Genomic DNA, 21765 nt, shown 5'->3' with positions numbered 1-21765 from the left:
GCGCACAGGCCCCTTACTTGCGGGCGTCCCTGATGTCCTCGTAGCTGGCTCTGTGCGGTGACCCCCTGTCCAGCCGGTCTAGCCGAAGGAACCGCAGCAAGGCGGGGGTCGAGGCTTCACATTTGATGGCGGTCTTGTCATCTTGTACCTCTTCTGGTATAGGTGGCAGCTGAGGGAGTGAGGTAAGTGTAAAACTGGCTAACGATAGACTGTGTCAAAAAAGGCTATCACACAGGCTTTACATTATAACCAGAAACTTATTTGAAAACATATTAGCGATGCTATCCGCCAAGTACAAAAAAATGTGTTGTTCTAGCTTAATGCCATCTTAAAGGACTGTCTTGTTCAAGAGAAGCAGGGCCATGGGGCAGCGAGAGCACCCTACTGAGTGCAGAGATCCTGGCCAGGAGCCTCCCTGCAGCCAGGCTCCGCCCTCCTTTGCATCCAGCGACCCGATGGCCCCGACAGGCAGGACAGCGGAGCCACGCCAGCACTGTGAACCCTGCATGGCATGAACTGCCCTGATGAAAGGACTGTGTTCATCGCCAGATGCTGCTCAGGAGCACTACTAGCAAGAGCAAGAAACCTCTCAGCAAAGCCGTCCAGACCTTTCTGTTTGAAGGAGAAAAGGAAACAGCTTGTACCACCACCCAAGATCATGTTTAGTGATGATGCAGGTTACTGAACCCATGACAGCAAGTGAAGTACAGAAAAGGTACCTAACCCCTCCATGCGAGCACCATGTGTCTGGCTTGTATTTCTCAGTAACATACAGACTGGGGGCTACACACTGAAGTACTTGCAGTTTGAGTGTAGTTCGCTCACTGTGGTTTACATAAAGTAAACTGCTGCTGCTAAGTCACTTCAGTCGTGTCCGACTCTGTGTGACCCCATAGACGGCAGCCCACCAGGCTCCCCCGTCCCTGGGATTCTCCAGGCAAGAACACTGGAGTGGGTTGCCATTTCCTTCTGCAATGCATGAAAGTGAAAAGTGAAAGTGAAATCGCTCAGTCGTGTCCGGCTCGTAGCGACCCCATGGACTGCAGCCTACCAGGCTCCTCCGTCCTAGGTCTTCACTAAGAACTGATTGGTTTCAACCTAGAGGGGTGGGATGGGGAGGGAGATGGGAGGGAGGTTCAAAAGGGAAGGGATGTATCTGTACCTATGGATGGTTCATGTTGAGGTTTGACAGAAAAGAACAAAGTTCTGTAAAGCAATTACCCTTCAATTAAAAAATAAACTAATTAAAAAAAATGATCTCGCCTGGACTCCCAGCTTTTCCGCTGGTCCTGGGTCTGAAGACAGGAAAGACAGTGGTGGCAACAGTGTGGGGAACAGATTAACCCCTTCGGGGTCCAGACAGGTCTCACTTATACAGTTGCTACTGGGTGTGCGAGCCTGGGCACGGTGCCCGGCCTCTCGAAGCCTCAGTGTCCATGTCTGCTGAATGGGGATAACAGCAGCCTGGACCTCACCTGGGTGTCTGCGGGATTACATGACAGACTCGGAAAGCATTTGACACGGTGCCTGGCGCACAGAGTCACCTGCACACTGCTACCCACCATCATTAAATTGGCTTCCTCCAAATCTAACATCTATGGCTCTGAGTCAGTCATTTGTTTTTAAAAAACTCTAAGCGGAGATTCCATGGTAGTCCAGACATTAGGACTTGGCATTTTCACTGTCGGGACACCAGTCTGATCCCTGGTTGGGGAACTAAGATCCCATAAGCTGTGCAGCATGGCCAAAAAAATAAGTAAAGAAAATTTTAAAAGTAATAAATAATACTATATCTACTATAAATAAGCATGAGATGATTAGAAGGCAAACAAGTGGGATATAGGCAAACTGTTACAATGGTCCCAACGAATGACCTATTTCCAACAGAACCATCAACATATTTTAAGTGGTGGGTGAGTTTCATTACTTCCATTAAAATGTCAATTCTTCACCAGTACATAACCACACAGTGTTCATTCACGTAAAATGATAAGGACTCTCTAACACTTCACAGAGAAACAAAGGCATGCTAAATTACTAAATAGTTTACCTTTCAACAATGCTTCCTTAAATCACTAGGCTGATAGATGCATGCAAAGAAAGGAAGAGAAACCAGATTTATTGTGACTTTGAAACTAAAACTTCAAGAATCAGCATAGACAAACACAGTATAGCAAAAATGATGGCAAACATAGAAGTGAGATGACGATTTAGAGAACGTGTAACTGGAAACAGAACATTTTTTTTGACCACAGAAATTAAATAAGCTATTCAAGATTTACTAAACACTATAAATTATTACTCAGGAGGATACAATTCTATTACAACATCATGATTTATTAAAGCACAGCATTCTCTACAATAAAGGGCCTTAACAGTTGTCTCTTCTCAGCCAAACTTCTCTATACGTTAGTTTCTCTTAATAAAAAAGATGTTATACTTTAAAATAGTGATTTAACTGATGAGGAAGTTACCATAATACCTATTTTAACACTGAACAAATCTAACCACCTATTGGATATTAATGTAAAATGCTTACCTAGAATTTGATTTAAAATTTCTCAAAATAAATTGATTAAAGCAGGTGCCCTGTGAAAATATGTAAGAATGGAAGCTAGCATAATAGCAGGTGCAGTCTTTACATTTTATTCACCATAGAAGATAGTTTTTTAAAGAGTCTAGTAGAGACATTAACTGTGCAAAAGCTGATGAGATTTATAGTCTTAAATACAAGCACCAACATAGAAAGGATATTGTGTCAAAAGTCCATTAATTCTACACTTAAGAAGATCATTTCTATAGGTAAGGATAATCTCATTTATGAATTACACATGATATGTAGTTGAGGATCCATCTACATTATGCTTGTAACTGCATAGTGATAGGCTAATTCAAACTTACTGCTCTGGGGGAAAAACACCATTTAATGAGACATGAAGACAAAGCACAAACCCGACTAAGTGCACCCACAGCACTGCTATGACCTGAACAGGTGGGAGGACGGGGAAGGGGAGATGGATGGGTGAACTACAGCCTCGGGGGCGAGGGGGGGCAGTGGTGGGAAGCTGCGCTCTGAATTGACAACCACTAAGCAGACAACAGGATGAGCCAGGAAATCAAAACCAATGATGAAAGCAGACGCACCGTCAGAGAACTCCAACAACAGGACAAAATATACACAACTGTTCTTTTACAAATACTCGGAAGGAAATCAAGCATGAAACCACAGAGAAATCGTCAAAGAATTTTAAATATCAACTAATTAGCCAATGATGCAAATTAGAAAAACAGTGTCTCCAAAGACCACACAATGGACTAGTTACCACTTCACATACCGCTACAATGATTCACACTTAATTTAATGATATGCTGACTAACAATGCAGCTAACATGAAGTGGGTGGAACACCAAAAAAGGGACAATACAAGTGCAGTGACAAAGCAGAGTGTTGTGAACCTGATTTCATGGGTAAACAGCAATGCACAAAACCTAAGCAAGCAGGGAAGAAAGCTGGGACACGTGCTTCAGAGCCACACACTCTGTCACCAAAAGCCCTAGGTCGTCATCCCGTTTTCAGACTCGGAAGAGTGAAGAAGCCTGACCTCTTCCCTGGGGCCCTGGGGCACCGGGCTTTTAACCTGGTTTCACACGCAGAGCTGGCCTGAGCGCACGGCCAGGCCCATCAGCAAGCAGACCAGTTTAGATTCCTGGTTTGGTTCCCGCCGCACGCCCTGCACCCTGCAGCCAGGCATCCCCAGTGGGAAATGTGCTGCCCGGTTTCCACACTCCGTGAGAGCTGCCTACGGTTACTCTCACGAAGCAGTCTGCTCCCTGAGAACAGCAACTTCCCTGCAGCTGCTGTTGTCCCAGCACAGGCCAGGCCCAACGTTACAGAGGCAGGCTCTGGCTGAGTTCATGATGACGTGCTAAGCTGGTGGTCCAAATATCAAGACTAATTTGTCGCTGTGCGATTATGGAATGATCTCGCTCAGTTGTGTCCGACTCTTGGCGACCCCATGGACAGTGGCCTACCAGGCTCTGCGGTCCATGGGATTTTCCAGGCAAGGATACTGGAGTGGGCTGCCATTTCCTTCTCCAGGGGATCTTCCCAACCCAGGGATCATACCCGGGTCTCCTGCATTGCAGACAGATGCTTTACTGTCTGAGCCACTAGGGAAGCCCGATGAAAGCCTAGGCAGTTTTAAAAATCTTAGACCTCTGAGTGTAGCAAATGTACCTGATTTTCTTCTGGGTGAAAAGAGAAAAAACAAACAAACAAAAGAAAAACAGTGTGCTCGGAGAGAAGCACAGACACATACCAGAGTCTTGATGTCCAGCTTGTCTACTTTCCGCGCCAGCCTGCGCCGCCTCCTTCGGGGCTTGGAGCGCCCTCTGCTGGGCGGGAAGGAGCTGGCATGCGAGGAGGCGGGATTCAGGTTGAGGGAATTCAAGGTTTTAAAACGACGAAGGTTACTTGGGCTCCTCTTGCCCACCCTGCTCTCAATCCCCTCGGCCTTTTCTTGGATCAACCTAAAATAGAATAAAATCACCACCTGCATTTGTCACCAGAGGCATGTGTCTGGACAACAAATTTGGGCTTGCATTCTGTGTCACGATTAGCAAATTCCACGAACAGTTGCTCAATTAACATCTCAGCAAAAAGGTTCAACTTTCCCTCTTTGGAATCTTCTCAAACTTAAAATAACTTATCATTGAGTCTTACAAAGTGGTCCCTGATCATTCACGTTTGATTTGACTTATTTACTCTACCATTCTGATGGGGTCTGGGTGGCGACTCTCTCCATGTGAGGAGATACCTGAAGTTGACAACCTTTACCTTCCCTGCCCTCAGGGCAGAGATGCACGTCAGTGCCTCAAGTCTTTTCCATTGGGAATCCGGAACTCTGTATAACCAAAACAGCTATTCATGAGCAAGCTGGAGTTTCTAAACACGAGTCTCCAGACCAGATGAAGTGCTGAGTTGATCTTTTAATTTTTTTTTAAAGGTTGTATATGTGCAAACGCATCACTTGAAGTTCTCCACCAGCTTTGTGTGAGTTTCTGGATTCATGTCAATCTGCTGTATTAACCTAGAATTTAGTTACTGCTCTTCTCCCCTAATGTGTCGTGGATGATTTTATATACAGGTTAAATGCATGATTATGCAAATGGTTTCCAAATTAAAATACAAGATCCTTACAGGTAGTAAACTCTCAAGTTTCACTTCTACTTACACATCTTGAAAGTTTTTCATTGTTGACAAGTTGATGGACAGAATTTACCATTTACATCATGTCAACTTGTTGCATAAGGAAAGAATCACTTTTACCTGACCACCTGCTGTAAAAACAAAAATATTAATATATAACCGTTCCAAATTTCCTACAGGGATGGGGAAAGACAGTCTTTCTGAGCTTGTCTGTGGCTCAAACACGGCCCATAAGGCAGTCTGTCTCGGCATCAAAAGTGCAGGCGGCACTATCTGCGTTTGCTGGCTGTGCCGTTCACCCCTGCCTTTTGCCCGAGCCCCCCGCACTCGACCGGCAGAAACAGGCACCTCGGCCAGGGCTGACGGGACGAGAACAATCTGAGCAGCAGCTCTGCCAGGTCCTGTGCAGGGTCACCGGCCTGCGGCCACTCTGAACGTGGACTCGGGACGGGAGGCACAGGTGCGTGGGTGTGGCACCAGGCAGGCCTCAGGGCCCCCAGCCACCCCGCTGCACCCAGACCCCAAGGCCCCCTGCTCACCACAAGGCGGGCCTTTGGGTTCTATCCTGTTTTGTAAACTGTTAGAACTGCCAAGACTGTGTCTAAAGAAAACATTTTAAATATATTGATGAGATGAGAAAAACTCAAACACATGTCCTGAGAGTAACATACAGTAACATATCACTATCTTACCACAAGCCAATCTTCACACTGTATTAAGTTAAAAAGGAAATGCAGATCTGAGTGGGAATTTGCCAACCCCAGAACCCCAGCTTTTCTGTTCCAGGTTGCTTTTCACCAGAACGTGGGAGGCTCCGAGGGACACACGAGGGCGAACCCTCAGTGCCGGAGGATGCACGGGCCGCAGGAGACACCGCCTCGGCACCTCACCCACCTTGGGGCCCAGAGCCGAGAGGGGGACACCCCACAACACCCGCCCCCGCAGAGTGCCGACACCACACTGTGGACAGAATGCCCTGGCTGACTGAGCTCTATAATCAAGGGCAAGCTCAGAACTGAAACTTCTGGAAGCAGACCTGAAGTCCGTTTTCTTACTAAGGAACACTCAGACTTCTCTAAGCAGAAGACAGCTCCTCAGAGGAACCGAGTTTCTGGGGAGTTGGGCTCAGGCACACCCACCGGATCTCTTCGTTGATCTTGTCCAGCTGCTCCTGAATCATCATGGCCAGAGTCTCGGCATCGGCCTGCCCGCTGGGCGACAGCAGAGAGGCCGAGCTGAAGAGGGTGACCCCGTCACCCTCGCCGTCAGACGCGCCCTCGTCACTCTCGAACGCCTGGGCCACGTTGGCTAGCACGCTGGCTTGCTGCCCGTGCTCCCGGTCCTGATCCTTCAGGGGCTGCACCTAGGCACGACAGGACCACGTCTCGTCAGCGACATTCTGGGCAGCTCAAGTCTATCAGGAACTGAACACAATTTTACATGGAAGCCCTGACTTTGGACACATGGGCCATGCTTATGAGACACTGCCATCTCTTAAGCGAGCAGTACTGAAGAAACGGGCAGGAGGAGACTCCAGTTCCTAGATGGCCTGGTGACACTCAGGTCTTAGTGTGGACGGAAGGCAATCCTATGAGGTTATTCACAAGGGTGGGCTGATGGAGTCAGAGACAAAAACCGAAAAGTAAAAAAATACATCCATGCTTCCATCAGCCACGCTGAAGGAAAATTAGAAAAAAATCCTTCAGCTCCGCAGCCGCTGGGTCCCCCCTCAGAGGTTATCACTGGTACTAGTTCACCGGGGAGTGCCGTCCTCGCAGGTTCCCAGCCCTCTGTTTCCCATGCTGGTCTGAACACACACAGACAGGAGCGAGCAGGGGCAGCCGGGGACGGGAGGGCCAGCACCCCCGTGGCTCTCCTCTCAGGGCACAGGCCCTCGGGCTGTTCTGGGGATGGCCCCTCACACCGCGAGGTCGGCTCTGTCATCTGAGACGCACGGGAGAGTGCCTGCTGGGCCCCATGCCACCCTCCCGCTCTCACACCTCACACCCTTCTCTCCACAAGTCTCTCCCCCCTGCCCCACTCTCTCCCAGGTCCTGCCTTGATTTCCCAGATATGACCTCAAAGCAACCAAGGGGCAGCCTCGAGGTGCTGGCTTGCCGGCTCCCTGTCCCCCATGGGCAGTACCTTCGCCCTCTGTCTGTGTCACGACCCCTCCCCAGGGCTGGGCCACCCCTTTTTGAGCCCATGGAAATAAAACCTGTCACGGCTTCCCCAATAAGGCATCGGCATTCAAATATTTTTAAAGCAAAACAAAAATTGACTTTGAATTGGCTTAGTCATAAACAGCATCCCAATCGCAACAGCCTCTGAATAGCAGTTCTGAAAGTAAGGAAGTGCACCCCCGATCAGGAGACCTTGTCCTCTCTGCCTAAGCAGGGAGGGAGCCTCACTGCAGGTCTCATGATGGGAGTCAGAACCACAGCCCCCCGGGAGCCCGCGTGTGAGGCTCTGCAGTCAGGCCCAAGAACACAGGTATGGTGGGGACAGTACTGACACTTGAGGCTGGACCTGGGATCCCCACTCCATTTCCTGAATGGTCTGCATCACCGTGTGGCCAACCCTTCTGGGAAACCTCTCTCAGGACTCTCTGATGCGAGCCCCCACCATCGCCCTTTCCTGACAGGCCTTCTGTCACAGCAGAACTATGGTTCTCCTCCTGCCTAGGAGCAGCCATCCTACACACACACACCATGTCTGGACCAGCAGTTGGGCATGTGGGACTCCAGCGCCATGTCCGAGGCAAGCACCTCCACAGCTGGGCACCATAGGCCTCAGGCTGTCACCCTTAGGTTTGTCTGAGGGGCACTAGTAAGGTCCAACTGTATCCCGAGCAGCTCCCCGGCCTGGCTGGTCAGAGCAACAAGCAGCCTCTTTGAACGTGGGGACCCCCTGGCCCCTGCCCACCACCTACGGGTGACCACATCTGGCCCTGCTCCCAAGGTTGGGTGCCTGGACCAGCAGACAGGGCTATACACACACACTCGACGGCAGAGACCTGAGCGGCAGAGACAGCAGAACTGGCCCCCGCCCAAGCCACGTCTCTGGCCCGGACGCGGCCTCCCCATCAGCACACGCACCCACAGCAGCTCCTTCTTGTTCTCCTCCAGTTGGGCCTCCATCTGGCGCAGCCTCTCCTTGATGTTACGGTGTCTCTCTTCCACCTGTCGGCCAAGAACAGCGTCAGCTCCGCTCGCAACGACCCTGTCCTGATGACACGCGGGCTGTGACCGCAGGGGTGGCAAGCGGGCTATGCTCTGTGCAGACCACTGGCTCCGGGTTCGCGGGGGGCACGCCCGCTCGCCTGCTCACGCAGCCAGCGCAGCTTCGCGTGTGACACGTGGCTGACGGAGGGTGATGGTGACCGGCTCGTGAGAGGAGACGTGCTCGCCCCCGCCCCGGGCCCCGCACCCGCGGCCGCTGCACAGCCTCCTCAGACTGCCTGTGGCGAGCCAGCGCGGGCAGGGCAGTGGCAAGCACGGGACGCACAAGAGCACACATTCTACCTTCCTAAGCTGGGAGGTCAGTTCCAACAGTTTAGCCTCCTTAGTGACAGAGCTTCCGGAAGACCAAAGTTCAGACTACAAGGCCGACCGGGGACAGACAGCAGAGATGTCAGGGGAGAGAAGAAACCAACCCTTGAGAGGAAGATCACAGGCAGAAGGGTGCCCCCTGGCGGCTGTTAGTGACCCTGCTCTGGGAGGGTTTGGGAGCACCCGGCACCACCGGCCTCCCGCGAATGGCAAGCCCCTCAGCCGCTCACTGAGCTCTGGGCAACGCTCCGGACAGCCGCACCAGCACAGGCCCACCTCTCCATGCCCAGCCAGTACCCACCAGCAGTGTGGGGCAACACCTTTCCCACCAGAAGGACGGGGTGGCTGGCGGGCTGTGGGGAACATGCCCCCAGCAGCGCCACGGGTCCGGGACGCGGCCTCTCACCCGTGGGCTCCCGGGGACTGCAAGCTGGGAGTGGGGCCCCGGGTCTGCACCGTGCCCCGCTGTGACTTACTCAACAATGTATGAATCAAGACTTAAAACTGTGTTCATTAAAGAGCTATTTTGGCCATCTCTTAAACGAGAATGGGATTTTTCTAGCTCTCTATCCTGCTAGGCTTTGAGGTGCTGACTGAACTCTGAGCAGCAGTGACTCGGAGCTGAAGCGTCCTGGGGACACTCAGAACACAGGACAAAACTGGAGGGAAATTAACGGAGGGATGACACGGGAGCCGGGACTGTCTGACACTCAGGGCGTGCTCCCATCTCAGCCGGGCAGCACGCTCCCCGCGGCTGCGCTCCTCTGTGGACTGAGCAGCACGGGGAGGGGCACGGTGGGACAGCATGGAACAGGCCCTCCCCGCGCCAGCCCCGCAAGGACCCAGAGCAGCACCTTGGAGAGCGCGGCCACCCGCTGAGCCAGCTCAGCCTCCACTTCTGGCAGCGTCTCCGCCCTGGGCAGCGTCTGCTGCAGCTTCTGCTCCTCCAGCTCCAGGTGCTCCTGCAAAGGTCGGTTTTTATCCTCCTCCTACAAAGGGAGAGCAGAGCATCCAAACAGGCCAAGTGGTGTAGCCGCTGCCGTTTTTAGTAAGCTGAGACAAAACCTAAATGCACGTGTCTACTGGATTAGTTCTGTTTCGGAAGCTGCGTCACGGGAATTTTTCTCTCTGTTCCTGGGCTTGGTCTCAGTGGGCAGAACACCTCCTGCCAGAGTATTTGCTTTTCCTAAACGTCCCCATGAATAGTATGAAAAGGCAAAATGATAGGATACTGAAAGAGAAACTCCCCAGGTCAGAAGGTGCCCAATATGCTACTAGAGATCAGTGGAGAAATAACTCCAGAAAGAATGAAGGGGTGGAGCCAAAGCCACAAGAATATCCAGCTGTGGATGTGACTGGTGATAGAAGCAAGTTCCGATGCTGTAAAGAGCAATATTGCATAGGAACCTGGAATGTCAGGTCCATGAATCAAGGCAAATTGGAAGTGGTCAAACAAGAGATGGCAAGAGTGAATGTCGACATTCTAGGAATCAGCGAACTGAAAAGGACTGGAATGGGTGAATTTAACTCAGATGACCATTATATCTACTACTGCGGGCAAGAATCCCTCAGAAGAAATGGAGTGGCCATCATGGTCAACAAAAGAGTCCGAAATGCAGTACTTGGATGCAATCTCAAAAACGACAGAATGATTTCTGTTCGTTTCCAAGGCAAACCATTCAGTATCACAGTAATCCAAGTCTATGCCCCAACCAGTAACGCTGAAGAAGATGAAGTTGAACGGTTCTATGAAAACCTACAAGACCTTTTAGAACTAACACCCAAAAAAGATGTCCTTTTCATTACAGGGGACTGGAATGCAAAAGTAGGAAGTCAAGAAACACCTGGAGTAACAGGCAAATTTGGCCTTGGAATACGGAATGAAGCAGGGCAAAGACTAATAGAGTTTTGCCAAGAAAATGCACTGGTCATAACAAACACCCTCTTCCAACAACACAGGAGAAGACTCTACACATGGACATCACCAGATGGTCAACACCAAAATCAGACTGATTATATTCTTTGCAGCCAAAGATGAAGAAGCTCTATCCAGTCAGCAAAAACAAGACCAGGAGCTGACTGTGGCTCAGACCATGAACTCCTTATTGCCAAATTCAGACTTAAATTGAAGAAAGTAGGGAAAACCACTAGACCATTCAGGTATGACCTAAATCAAATCCCTTATGATTATACAGTGGAAGTGAGAAATAGATTTAAGGGCCTAGATCTGATAGACAGAGTGCCTGATGAGCTATGGAATGAGGTTCATGACATTGTACAGGAGACAGGGATCAAGACCATCTCCATGGAAAAGAAATGCAAAAAAGCAAAATGGCTGTCTGGGGAGGCCTTACAAATAGCTGTGAAAAGGAGAGAAGCGAAAAGCAAAGGAGAAAAGGAAAGATATAAACATCTGAATGCAGAGTTCCAAAGAATAGCAAGAAGAGATAAGAAAGCCTTCTTCAGCGATCAAGGCAAAGAAATAGAGGAAAACAACAGAATGGGAAAGACTAGAGATCTCTTCAAGAAAATCAGAGATACCAAAGGAACACTGCATGCAAAGATGGGCTCGATAAAGGACAGAAATGGTATGGACCTAACAGAAGCAGAAGATATTAAGAAGAGATGACAAGAATACACAGAACTGTACAAAAACGATCTTCATGACCCAGATAATCACGATGGTGTGATCACTGACCTAGAGCTAGACATCCTGGAATGTGAAGTCAAGTGGGCCTGAGAAAGCATCACTACGAACAAAGCTAGTGGAGGTGCTGGAATTCCAGTTGAGCTATTCCAAATCCTGAAAGATGATGCTGTGAAAGTGCTGCACTCAATATGCCAGCAAATGTGGAAAACTCAGCAGTGGCCACAGAACTGGAAAAGGTCAGTTTTCATTCCAATCCCAAAGAAAGGCAATGCCAAAGAAAGCTCAAACTACCGCACAATTGCACTCATCTCACATGCTAGTAAAGTAATGCTTAAAATTCCCTAAGCCAGGCTTCAGCAATATGTGAACCGTGAACTTCCTGATGTTCAAGCTGGTTTTAGAAAAGGCAGAGGAACCAGAGATCAAATTGTCAACATCCGATGGATCATGGAAAAAGCAAGAGAGTTCCAGAAAAACATCTATTTCTGCTCTTTTAACTATGCCAAAGGCTTTGACTGTGTGGATCACAATAAACTGTGGAAAATTCTGAAAGAGATGGGAATACCAGACCACCTGATTTGCCTCTTCAGAAATTTGTATGCAGGTCAGGAAGCAACAGTTAGAACTGGACATGGAACAACAGACTGGTTCCAAATAGGAAAAGGAGTACATCAAGGCTGTATACTGTCACCCTGTTTATTTAACTTATATGCAGAGTACATCATGAGAAACCCTGGGCTGGAAGAAGCACAAGCTGGAATCAAGATTGCCGGGAGAAATATCAATAACCTCAGATATGCAGATGACACCACCCTTATGGCAGAAAGTGAAGAGGAACTAAAAAGCCTCTTGATGAAGGTGAAAGTGGAGAGTGAAAAAGTTGGCTTAAAGCTCAACATTCAGAAAATGAAGATCATGGCATCTGGTCCCATCACTTCATGGCAGATAGATGGGGAAACAGTGGAAACAGTGTCAGACTTTATTTTTCTGGGCTCCAAAATCACTGCAGATGGTGACTGCAGCCATGAAATTAAAAGACGCTTACTCCTTGGAAGGAAAGTTATGACCAACCTAGATAGCATATTCAAAAGCAGAGACATTACTTTGCCAACAAAGGTCCGTCTAGTCAAGGCTATGGTTTTTCCTGTGGTCATGTATGGATGTGACTTGGACTGTGAAGAAAGCTGAGCGCCAAAGAATTGATGCTTTTGAACTGTGGTGTTGGAGAAGACTCTTGAGAGTCCCTTGGACTGCAAGGAGATCCAACCAGTCCATTCTAAAGGAGATTAGCCCTGGGACTTCTTTGGAAGGAATGATGCTAAAGCTGAAATTCCAGTACTTTGGCCACCTCACGCGGAGAGCTGACTCATTGGAAAAGACTCTGATGCTGGGAGGGACTGGGGGCAAGAGGAGAAGGGGACGACAGAGGATGAGATGGCTGGATGGCATCACTGACTCGATGGACATGAGTCTGAGTGAACTCTGGGAGTTGGTGATGGACAGGGAGGCCTGGCGTGCTGCGATTCATGGGGTCGCAAAGAGTTGGACACGACTGAGCACTGATCTGATCTGATCTGATCTGAAACGTCCACAAAGAAGTCTTTAAAAAAAAAAAAGTTCTTATATATTAAAGAAGATCAGTTTTCTGTAGAAGCATATTCATTCTTATTGACAAGTTAAGGGAATAAGGGTTCAGTACTGACCCTTCTTAAAACATCACCAGAATCATCATTTGAAGGGAACCCTACCGACCGCAGATGGCCACGGGCTTGTAAGCCACAACACGGCTTTCATCTTCTCTGAAATACAGACCTGATCAGAGTGTGCCTGGTGAAATGCCAGTCAACTAATATTTGTAAATGCACGATTATTCTTTTAACAGATCTTCTTACTCTGAAAAACTTTCAATGTAGAACATTTAGATTCTTGTTTGAAAAAGAAAAAAAATTAAGTTATCTATACGCTCGGGTTCCTGAGAGGTTAGCATTTGCTTCTAAGCAGTTTTCTTATGCTTTCTGTGTGGGTATTACTCTATGTACACACATAAACAATATGATATGCTTTAAAACCCTCAGAAAACAACAGCATATGGTACATAGTATTTTCTTATCTGCCTTTTACAGCCATTATTTTGTATATCGTAATGCTCTTAATTAGCATTTCGCATCATAAATTTCAATGGCTTTCTAGGATTTTATTTTTGTGGTGGGGCCAATGATACACTTTGTCACACACACCAGACTGACTCACTTTGTTTTGGAGAAGCCAGATTTGGTTTTCCTGGGTAAGTCCTGATTATCTGAGACCACACGGGAACAGGAGCGAGTAAAGCTCACCAAACCATAGGAAGTACACACCCTAATCAGACTGGAGCTCTAACCCTGCCTTTTGTCACAGAGACCCCAGTTCCCAACAGGCAGCCAGCTGCCCTGAAGTTCCCTGCTGCTCTCTGCTCTTTCAGGAAAAATGCTAACAAGCCAACAGATTCAAGTCAAGTAAAACAAAAGAGTCAGGAGTGGAATTCCACAAAATGGTTAAACCAAATCCCAAACCATTCAAACCTGTAAGTTGCAGTCACCCTCAGTTTTTAAACATTGTATTTCTTTTCAGTACAGTTGATTTATCATGATGTACATCCACACTTTCGAGCACAGTATTTTCAGGTCATAAGAACTTTACACTGGGACTTGATTTCCAACATGGGAGTCACATGAAAAGGTCTTTACCTTCCTTCCTCAGTATTCACTACTATAAAAGTCAGACACAGGTCAGTAAAGGCCATTACCTGTCGATGCAGAGAATCCTTATTTGTGATTTCATTTTCAGGTTTATCATCAAGGTCATGCACAGAGGAGGCTTTGCGCTGTGCGGCAAGGTAGCGTTTCTCAAGTGTAGTGATTCTCTTCTCCATGTCCTCCTTCTGGGCCATGGCCTACACCGGGCATTACAGAGGAGAAAAGTAAGTCATTATCATGGAATACTCCAGCACACTTAAGAGTAAAAAAGCTGGACTAAATCCTAAGTTTCAAATCAAACACAAAATTAGCATCCTCAAAAGTAAACTCCTAGACATGGCAGTTTTCTTAGACGTGAGCAAAATCGCGCGTACCTCAAATGTCACATTTGCCACAATGGCACCCATCTGTCTTAATGTCTGTCTGGCCACTCGATTTACCAAGCTTCTTTTCTACATAATAAACCCAAACAGCAAACAAAAAGTACACTAAACTACCCTGTCATTGCAAGAATTCCAGGAGGGAAGGGATCTGGCATGAAACGAGGACCTCTGTCTCCTACACCATACAGGCGTGCTTGACCCAGAACAGGGAGGGACCTTCAACAGATCCAACAGGGAGCTCTGAGGTTCATTTCCTCAGGTAAAGTTGGAAAAATCTCATGCAATTTCCTCAAAATTAAAGTAAGAATATCAATGAGTGGAAACACAAGTCAAAGTGTAACACAACTGGAAGCAGCCTTCTCAAGCCTAGTTCTTCTAAAGCAGAGTTACACCACATGTGTGAAACGCTCACACCAGGACCAGAACTTGCTGCCGGTGCAGCTCCTGTCCGCCAGCTCAAACTCCATTTCAGGTCCCTCCGTAGTCACTAAGTAACCAATGTAGTCCTGACATTAAAAGTGAAAGGTTCTAAAAACGCTTTTTCCAGAATTCTCTACATATTAAACTCTGCCACCTAATCTCCTCCTATTGCCAAAGAGTAATGTGAACAGGTTATACAAAGATGTGCAAATATTTCTGTTTTGAGTTCTCACACAGAATTACTCACACCAAGCTACTAAACAAGTCCACCTGCTGGAAAACATGTTGGAGGGGTTCTCTCTGAGACGGTCTCACGGTGGAGGGGTGGGGCAGGGTGGGCTGTCTGCCTGTGTACAAAGGAAAGCTGAGGAGGAGGCCTGAGCCCCCAACACTCTTCTGTTTTCACAATCACTGTTAGGTAGTTTCTCATAAATCATGATACCCGCAGACATGACCACCAGAAGCATCATGATTCTACATGGTTACACAGCACGGGCCTGAGGATCTGAGGGTGAGCAAATGCCACTCGTCTTGTCTGACCGCCGTGTCACTGTCACACATCCCTTCAAGGAGCGGAACCTCAGAAACTAGAGAAGATGGCCAGGCAAGCTGCCTCAGCAGAGCCCACACAGCATGCTCCCATCTCTCCGAGAGAACGGGCTCCACAGACGTCACCAGGCTCGCCTGAGTGAATCAGAAGGAAATTTCAGCATCATCGGGAATACATTCAACAGGCAGGTAGGGGGATGAACTGGGAGACTGGGGTTGACACATATACACTACTGATACTATGCATAAAGTCAACAATGAGTAAGGACCTACTGTACAGCACAGGGAACTCTACTCAGTGCTCTGTGGTGAAGTTAATGGGTAGGAAATCTAAAAAAGGAGATGTGTGTGTGTGTGTATATATATGTGTATATTTATGATTGATTCACTTTGCTGTACAGCAGAAATTGACACAGCAGTGTAAAGCAACTATACTCAAATCAATGAATGAATGGATGAATGAACTTTTTAAAAAGGAACACACTAGGCCCCCTAGAACTTGTAGAAATGAGCAGCCCACACCCAGGGTGCAGCACAGCGCTAGGGCTACCCTTATGTTGGTCCACTGCCAACGGACCGCCTGGACCAGGCCTCTTCTACCCCGAGACCTCGACGCAGAGGTGGGGAGGCAGCCAGTTGCGGTCTCGCCAGAGCTCTGCTCTTGCTCACGCAGCCATCCCCAGGCTGAGACCACCGGGAGAACGAGGGACCCACATTCCACCTCAGGACAACAGACACGTCCACCGTCACTCACTTCGCGGAGGTCCCGCTCTAGTTTCACGTTTACTTCCTCGGACTTGAGGAGGTCCTTCCTGGCCGTGTCCAGGTCCTCCTCCATCTCTGTCACCTGGGCAGAGAGGGCTGCCAGAAGCTCCTTCATCTGGCTCAGGAGCTCCTTCCTCTGGCTCTCCCGCAATTGGTTGTTTATGATTTCCTGGAGCTGGATCACCCGAGCCAGAGAGCCGTCGCGGGTTCTCTAAGGGGGAAAGGAAGCCTTAGACAGCCTTGTTTTGGGAGGCAGGGAACACAGCACTTCCGGGCAACCGGTGAGGTCAAAACTGCCTTCTGTGCTCTGGAGCTCACACGACTGCCACAGTCTCACAGAACTACATGGTGCTTTGGTGAGAGGTCCCAACAGCCCTGCACAGACTGGATGGTAAGACGAGAACCAGATCGAGTGGGACCGGGGACTTGCCTTTCCATCGGCGCTTGGCATGTTTTCTTGCTTGGGATTTACATCAAGCACCCCGTCCATCAGTATCTTTTCCGGGTTTTTCTTCTCTTTAAGAATCATCAGCTAAAACCAAAAGTTTGAATCAGAATAAAGAAATAAGTCAAGACAGCAAAACTCCATTTGGAAAAACTCAACTCAAAACTGAAATACAGCATAAAAAGAAAATACATGGTGATGCTATCCATCCCAAAGAGAACCAGGTGATTAGAGTCAGAATTTTGTCTTCTACTGGACAAAGGGGGTACTTAAGAGATCCTGCAGCTCTGAGCCACAAGTCTAGGTTACTAGTCATTAAAATAACCCAAGTGGGAGGGTCCTCAATCAGAAAGATAAATAACATCTGATGTCCACTACAGCCTTCATACTTCTTTTAAATGAAAGGATACAAATGACAAACCCTTCACGGAAATTACACGATGACTGATCAAACTTATCTCTTTATGTGTGGCACCTAATTCTTCTTCTAACAAACTACACCTTTCAAGTGCTCCTCGTAATCGCTCTCAACTGAAATAAAAGGGGCCGAGTCACTGTGTGTTGAAGTGTGTATATATGTTAGTGCACGTCTTAGTGTACACTCACCCTAATTTAACACGGCTACTGTAACAGAAGACATTTAATACATCTCATTGATCTTAACGTCAAGAAAATCTGCTTATTAACAGCTTTAAATTCTAAGTTAGAGAGGGAAAAAAAAGTTCCTAAAATAATCCTATTACCTAGTTTTTAATTGCAAATTGATATACAGAATACAATAAATCTTGAGACATTTATGCCAACTAATACTTTTTACCTGGGGCTTCCCAGGTGGATCAGTGGTAAAGAATCCGCCTGCCAATGCAAGAGGGCAGGTTCTGTCCTTGGGTCGGGAAGATCCCCTGGAGTAGAAGATGGCCACCCACTCCAGTATTCTTGCCTGGGAAGTCCCAGGGAGAGAGGAGCATGGTGGGCTACAGTCCACAGGGTCGCAAAGACTTGGACATGACTGAGCATGTACACAGACAACACTTTACCATATAACATTCTGACTTCTTACAGAAAAAATGTATTTACAAGAATTCAAGAAGCTCAAAAGTCAACCAGTTACATAAATACATGCATCATCCACCTAACAAGGCAGCAAGTGTCCAAATCCAGGACGGCCGGGTGGCGGGTACCTTCTCGTCCAGGGCCTTGTGGTACTCAAACAGTGATTTCAGGGCCGTGAGCACCTCCACCTTGCTTCTCATGCCGGCCGGGGACTGCGCCTTCTGCTTGCCCATCTTCATCCGGAGGGACGGCACATAGCGTGAAACCAGGCATTCCAGGTGCTCCAGCAGCAGCTGCAGGGCGGGGCCAAAGGAACACCTTCAACCTCATACTTGAATTCAGGGCCGATAACTCCTCTCAGCCTCATGCTAACACCGAAACCATGCTAAGGCAAGTCGCAATCCCGCCAGTTCAGTCGAAAGTTAGAGTGGACTTCCCCAGTGGCCTAGTAGTTAAGACTCCACACTTCTGCAGGGGTCCTGAGTTTTAATCCCTGGTCGGGGAACTAAGACCTCACACACACTGTAGCATGGACAAAAATGTAAGTTAAGAGAACTCCCCCCTCAAATGTACTAAAATTATATTAGCTCTCATCATCAATTTGAAGCAAAGTATGAGAACCCCGATCTGATCCCCCCGGTCTGCTCAGTGGGAAGATGTGAAAAATGACTTGAAAACCAGACAGAGTTTAAAGACAGCAACACGGAACCCAGTGGTGACCCCCGTGGGGCAACTGTCCACACGTGAGAATCCCCCTACTGACCCTGGTGTTGTTCCTTTCAGCTCTCATCTCGGCAATCTCTTTTCCTCTTGCTAGAAGCTGCTCTTGGCATGCACTGACTTCTTCCGTAGGTGATGCCAACTCCTAGAAAACAGTTAAATGAGTAAGTAACTAAATGCAAACACAAATTAAAAAGAGAGCGAGACTGAAGACTGACCCTGTCAAGTCTCTCCAGCCTCCACACAGAGGGTCTCCCTGCCCCTCCAGAGAAGAGGGGTCCGCTGACCCCAAGACCACACAGACCACCACAACTCAGACCAGCCTTTAGCCTCCACCTCGATCTGGCAGGCACGCGGCAGGGGAGAACCTGGAATCCAAGCCTGCCTTCTCAAGACCCAGGGAAGTCTGAGAAACTTTCCTAAACATAAACCTAACAACAAACTGGACAAAGAGGTTCTTAAACGACACACAGACCAGTGACCTAGAACCACTGGGGACAGGGCAGAAGAAAGGGAAGATCTACAAGGCCACCAGGCTTTGGAGTGTTCCTCTGGGAAAAAGGCTGATGGCACCCCACAGCCATCTGTTAGCCTGACCCCACTGAAGTCACACAGTCATTCAATAAACTGGTTAAAGGGTTAAATTCATGTTTTATGTATTTTATCACAATTTTCGTGCACACGGTGCCATCTACGTGGGGAACTTGCTCAAACTGAACCACACGGCATCTTTCATTCTTCTATTTTTCTTCACACACATAAAAAAATCCTGGGCTGCATATCCCCTACTACACACTGAGCATTCAGCACCTAGAACACTGCCCAACACTTGTAAGAGGCATGTAGTAGACATGTGAACTATGAGGGTGTATGTTATACATGTAAGCAGTAGGTAGCCATCATTAAAATACTGGACACACTGTTCTGTGCTTTGTAAGATGGGAGACGATAAGGGGCTTAGCCTTTCTGCTTCAAGGACTGACTCTATAGCTCAATCCACGTGCCCCAGTGACTCCTCCAGCCAGCGTTTCCCTTCAGAAGGTGGGGCCCCCGGCCATCCTCCACGCAGCACCTGCACAACCACTTACAAGGTCAACCTGCTGGGGTCGATCTTGCCCAGAAGACCAAAACGCCCTGGCTGGCAGGGACCCCCGGCAGGGCCCACAACCATGCTAACAAAATGAAACACAGCCCCAATGCTTCACTGGGTAAGGGACAATCCCACGGGCCCAGCCCCCAGCTGTTCTCACGTCAGTCCACTCCGCTTCCAGAACTTGGGCCGAGGCCGAGGTCTTCCTTGTCTTGGCTTTTGCCTTGGGGTTGCAGCGCTGGAAAAGTGCCCATAGGCGGGCCCTTCTGCGACCCATCCTCGCGTATGGGGGCAGTCCCCCACTCGGGGGCAACTGCTGTTTCACGGTTAGATAGCTCAGCACTGGAGCTATCACCACCGATCTCACACTACGGCCACCGCTATTCACACTACAACCACTGCTCTCACACTCACCACTCTCAGACACCACTCTCAGACACCACTCTCACACACACCGCTCTCACACACCGCTCTCACACCCCGCTCTCACACACCACTCTCACACACACTGCTCTCACACTATGACCATCAGCACTGCTGTCTCTAGAAGAAATGGCACGAAGGCTCTGCCTCCAGCATGTCTCCCAGGAGCCCAGAACCTGAAACCCACTCAGTCACAAGGGGCTCCATGGCAACAGGGGGGCTGGGCTCAGGCCCATCATCAGGGGTGCACAGAGGGGGGAGGGGCTGCCAAAAAGACGTCAGGGGAGTGTGGTGTGTGGGAGAAGGAAAGCCATGCCCACAGCTCAGGCCCACCGTCAAACATAACCCTGCAAGGATACTGGTTCACAGTCGAACCAAATAGTATAAACTGCTTCAGAAACCACCAGCACTAGGAATGAGCATGTCTTCTAAGTGGGCTTCTGCCTCCTTCACCCCCCAAACAAGTCTCCAGTGAGGCTACTGAAAGGGCACCCCTGAACTCAAGGGTGCCCCCAGAACCCACTCAGGTGAGGAGGACTCACCGCGCTAGCTGCCCCTCACTCTCACCCTGAGCTCGGTCCTCCCTGACTGACTCCCTCCCTCGAGCTCAGCAAGGGCTTGACCAACCTCGCTCCAGGCACTTAAAATGAACCCACAGTGGATACAGGAGTTCCGTCAATCTGCTGTGAACTCGCCCTCTTAACTTCGACCCTGGGATGCCAGACAGCTCTGCCCCGTGGCGGCTGCACGGTGGAGGTTCAGGGGTGTCCCTGCCTCGAGCCGTGACAGCCCGCGCCTCCCAGACCCAGCCAGGTGCTGCCCCTACCTCCGCGCCCGAGTCTCCCACCCCCTCTCCTGGCCCCACTCCCAGCCTCGCGGCTCTCCACTCACCAGGGCACAGGCCACACTGCTCCTGGCTCAGCTGGGACCTCAGCTCTTAGTTGAGGACCTCGGTCCCCAGGGTGCTTGGGACCCTCTATCCACCCATCTCAGCAATTACAGACTCTGGGAGGGACAGAGTACAGTTTGGGGTCCCGCCCGCAGTTCACCCTGAACACATTCTCTTTTTTTTCGCTTTATCTGCTGGAGTTCTCGGAGATGTCTTTTTAAAACCTCAACTGTTGCTTTCAAAAAGACTGTAAAATCACTGTGCTCAACTTTAAGAATAAAATCTTCATTTTCAACCTTAAAGTCAAACTGGAGGGAAGACTAAAAGCAGTCATTTTTTCAAACTGAAAAAGGAAACACGCATGTGACCACGTCACAGAATACAGTTCACGCAACCCTTGCCTCCTCAGCCTTCTCCTGGACCACAAGCAGCCCGTCATCACAAGGCCTGCCCTGGGCCGTCAGGGGCAGGGGAAGAGGGCAGACCGGCTCCTCTGTCCCCAGGCCGCATGGGCCGCTTGCTCCACCTTCTTCCCAAGTTGAAGTGGCACTGACACAGCCCAGGGAAGCTGGGGATTCTGATCAAAAACACAACCGTGGGTACTAAGCATGGACCTCTGGTTCTTGTTTTCCCCGGTATCAAAGATGATCAATATAATTACTGTGCATTTTACATGTGGCTTCAGATGAGAGAAGACACCCAGGGCTTCCCCACTTCCAGTTACAGACACAGGCAGCTTGTGGGTCAGCCTACCAAGAGCTAGAGAAGCTAAATACACTTTAAAAAGAGGTCCGTAGGCAGCCACAATCCAAGATTTCAAACAAAAGCCCAGTGAGGGAGCTGGACACTGAGAGGGCCACTCCTTCCCTCGCGGCATCTGAAC

At 49.0% G+C, this 21765-nt stretch overlaps 1 protein-coding gene across 1 annotated transcript in view; it reads right to left on the bottom strand.

Moving 5' to 3' along the window:
• LOC129651024 (liprin-alpha-1-like) overlaps nt 1-21765 on the bottom strand; it is a 38321-nt gene that overhangs the window by 10113 nt on the left and 6443 nt on the right. Inside the window, 14 exon segments of the mRNA XM_055579754.1 lie at nt 18-169; nt 2051-2080; nt 4320-4530; nt 6349-6572; nt 8308-8391; nt 8734-8808; nt 9615-9749; nt 14196-14342; nt 16252-16473; nt 16693-16794; nt 17145-17236; nt 17885-18053; nt 18524-18625; nt 21017-21111. Coding sequence (XP_055435729.1) covers nt 18-169; nt 2051-2080; nt 4320-4530; nt 6349-6572; nt 8308-8391; nt 8734-8808; nt 9615-9749; nt 14196-14342; nt 16252-16473; nt 16693-16794; nt 17145-17236; nt 17885-18053; nt 18524-18625; nt 21017-21111 — 1840 coding nt within the window.

The sequence above is a fragment of the Bubalus kerabau genome, chromosome 4, assembly GCF_029407905.1.
Source record: "Bubalus kerabau isolate K-KA32 ecotype Philippines breed swamp buffalo chromosome 4, PCC_UOA_SB_1v2, whole genome shotgun sequence".
Taxonomy (NCBI): domain Eukaryota; kingdom Metazoa; phylum Chordata; class Mammalia; order Artiodactyla; family Bovidae; genus Bubalus; species Bubalus kerabau.
The sequence above is the reverse complement of the archived record's forward strand: the minus strand, read 5'-3'. Positions and strand labels throughout refer to the sequence as shown.